General features: G+C 59.3%; 1 protein-coding gene across 1 annotated transcript in view; it reads left to right on the plus strand.

Moving 5' to 3' along the window:
• Window positions 1-858: 858 nt before the first annotated feature.
• The window catches only part of PLXND1 (plexin D1), a 52,516-nt gene continuing 49,924 nt past the window's right edge, over window positions 859-3,450 (plus strand). The window contains 3 exon segments of the mRNA XM_010862515.1: window positions 859-919; window positions 1,093-1,115; window positions 1,891-2,008. Coding sequence (XP_010860817.1) covers window positions 859-919; window positions 1,093-1,115; window positions 1,891-2,008 — 202 coding nt within the window.

Below are 3,450 nucleotides of genomic sequence, written 5' to 3' on the forward strand. Positions count from 1 at the left end.
TCTCCAATGCATGAAAGTGAAAAGGGAAAGTGAAGTCGCTCAGTCGTGTCCGACTCTTAGCGACCCCATGGACTGCAGCCCACCAGGCTCCTCTGTCCATGGGATTCTCCAGGCAAGAGTACTGGAGTGGGGTGCCATTTGTCTTTAAATCAACCCATGTTTTAAAGACTTCCATAAATGCATTTATCAAGCAAGCTTGACATCGGTATTATACTTGGAAAGCCAGCCTCACTTGCCCAAGCCATAAAATAAGTGCCAATATTATAAAGAAAACAAGGAGCTATAAGCAAAATTCTAGAATGCCGAGCTTGAGACCTCATCTCTATTAAAAATGGACAGTGACAAATGTTAGAGAGGTATTAAAGATACATGGGCCCCAAGCAGAAACTTCCTCTTGAGCAGACACAGAGAAGGGCCTGATCACAGTGCCACCCGGGGTAGCTGGCAGCCACTCCAGGGTAGGTTAATCCGGGTTAGTTAACTCAGCGTGGGTTGATGGTGGGTACTGCCTAACCCCCCTGCCTGGGGATCATCCATCTCCCCTGTGTCCCCTCTAAAATCCCTTCTCAGAGGATACCCCCTACCCCTCCGCCTCTTAGCATGACCAGGGGAGATATGGGCTCTTCCCTTCCTCCCTCCCTTCCTTCCTTCCTTCCTTCCCACCCTCCCTCCCTCAGCCCACAGTTATCAGCACCTCTCTGCCCAGCCGGGGGTCCAGTGTGGCCGCCACCACGATCCATTGTGGCCTGAGGGTAATGAATGGGCAGAGGGGGAAAAACATGTGATCTGGTTAGAGCTGGGTTCAAATCCTCACCTCGCTCATGCCCCCTCCATTTCTCCATCTGTGAAATGGGTTTGATGACCCCTGCGTTTTCTGCTGGCTGTGAGGAGGGCATGAGGTTGTGCGGGGCAGTGCTGGGTACAGTAGTTTGCTCTTGTTGGAGAGTGGGTCTGCAAGCTGCCACAGGGCCCTGATATAAGGGAAGAAGCACACAGTTACCCAGGGCCTGCCATGTGCCCAGCACTGGGCTGGCTTCACATCCACAGCCTCGCAGGGGCTGGAGGGCTCTTATGGTTCTCCTCATTTTACAGACAAGGACATGGGCTCAGAGAGGGTAAGGGCCTTGCCCTAGGCCACACAGCACTGCCACCTCCAGCTTCCATGAAGACGCTTGGACCCTGGCCGTGGCTTCCACGGCTCACCTGGCCTGCGTAGCCCCAGCTCCCCGGCATCTCTGGAAACCCAGCCCTTGGCTTGGCAGGTAGTTTGGTGTCCAGAGTGCCCAGAACCATCCACCATGCGCCAGACTGAAGTTTCGACCACAGAGAGCATTCTCCTCAAGGCTCGGTGGGGGGAGCTGCAGGATGTGGCAAGATGAGCTGGGAGACAGGAAGGAAGCTAGGAGGGCGAGGGGGGTGGAGAGAGAGAGGGCTTGGGAGATCGGGGGAGGGAGATTAAGAGGGGCAGAGACAGAGAGAGAGATGCCCACACAAAGACCGAGTAGAAGGGTTGTGGGGGGAGAGACAAAGAATGGGAGAGACCGGGAGGAGTGAGAAGGCAGACAGAACCAGAGACGGGTGGGGAAGGCTGAGGAGGATGGGATGGGGCGGGATTTAGACGGAGGGGGCCCCGGGGAGCGGGGGCGAGGTGCACTGAGGCAGCCCCCTGCACCCGTCCCAGGCTGCTCCAGAGGTGGCACAGCTAAGTGCTCCCCACCAAGGCTGGAGGTGGGGACCAGGGTCTTATCAGCCCCGGGGGCGGGGGATGGGGCTCCAAAGCAGAACCTCTGGCTTCCTGCGTGGAGTGCTCCCGGCTGGCTGTCAGGGCGGCGGTCAGACCCATCCGAGGGCTTGGAAAGAGGCAGGCTGATGCGCACATCCTGACTGCAGGAAGCCGGGCCGTTTGGGGAAGTGGGGGGCCTGCTGTCAGCCTGGCCTTTCCTGCCTGCCCCGTGGGGCCCCGAGAAACAGCCCCCGCCATCCTTCCTTCCTGGCCAGGTGGGAACAGGTGAGGGAGGCTATGCTCCCCCCACCCAGTTCTGAGAGGCTGGAGCTGGCCGGGGAGAGTTGGGTGGGGTTCGGAGCCTGCAGATGGGGCTTTCAAACATCATAGCTCTGCTCCTTAGGAGCTGTGGGTCTGGAGCCAGTCCATGCACCCCTGGGGCCTCAGGCTCTGAATCTGTAAGGTGGGACAGTAATCTGAGCAGTGTCAGAGGCGGCTGCGAGGGCCGAGGGAGTCAGAATGTGCTTGGTATGGCATATGGCAGGGGGCGAGCCTTGCTTGGGCGCTGGCAGTGGTCAGCTGCCACGTGTGTGCCTCGTGCAGGCCCCATGACCTGTTGTCATCGCTGCCCACTGTTGCCCCCAGTGCCCACCTGCTTCTCCCACGTGAAAGGAGAAGCAAGCCCAGGGCCGGCTTACCTGTGGCTGTGCCCACAAGCATGCTAACTCGCTTCAGTCGTGTCCAACTCCCTGTGACCCCATGGACCGTAGCCCGCCAGGCTCCTCTGTGCGTGGGATTCTCCAGGCCAGAATACTGGAGTGGGTTGCCATGGCCTCCTCCTCTTCCCAGTCCAGGGATCAAGCCCGGCTCTCTTGCACTGGCAGGCGGATTCTTTACCACTGTACCACCAGGGGAGCCCCACATGTGGCTGATCTTCCCCTAAATTTGGGGGGATTTTAGATCCTCCTAGAGTTCTGAATAAAGTGGGTGGAAGGGCAGCTTCCACCCTGTGGGCCTCCTGGGGCCATCACACCACCCATCCCCCCAACCAGGACCAAGGCCCCACTCTGGGTGCCCTGGGCTCTGAACGGTCCTAAAATAGTACCTCTGTGCTTTCCCCTGATCTGTGCACTGGTCAAGGCCCCTTCTGGGCTGGAGATCATGGAATCTGAGGGGGTGGTGCCCCTGTCCAACTGACCTGCGGGTGCCCAGGCTCTGGGGTTTGAGGCCTGGGCAGTATATCCTGTGAAGGAGACTGGAGTGTGAGATGGGGAGAGACCAGGAGGACGGGGATGAGGAGGGTGGACAGAGGGGGATGAGGAGGGTGGACAGAGGTGGACGAGACGGGGCAGAGGGCTCCAGGGAGACAGAGGGCCCGACGGGGCGGGCGCAGAGGGAGCCACCAGGACAGAACAGGGGAGGGTGGGTGAAGCAGAGACCGAGAAAAGGAGAGACGGCACGCATGGAGTTGGGGTGGGGGGCGGGCCACGCAGAGACAGGGAGACGCCGAGAGACATTCAGCGAGAAAGACAGATACAGAAAAAGAGATGGGAGAAAAGAGAAAGAAAAAATAAAGCACGACAGACAGGCCAAGGCAGCCAAGAGGGAGAAGGAACTCAAGCAATCAGCGACGGAGGCGGGGGCAGCTCCGGGTGCCGCGCGAGAGGGTCGTGCAGGCCGCCGGGCAGCCGACCCACCGACAGCCGAGCGGAGATCGGAAGAGCACA

Source organism: Bison bison, unplaced genomic scaffold (genome assembly GCF_000754665.1).
Source record: "Bison bison bison isolate TAMUID 2011002044 unplaced genomic scaffold, Bison_UMD1.0 scf7180017864482, whole genome shotgun sequence".
Classification (NCBI taxonomy): Eukaryota; Metazoa; Chordata; class Mammalia; order Artiodactyla; family Bovidae; genus Bison; species Bison bison.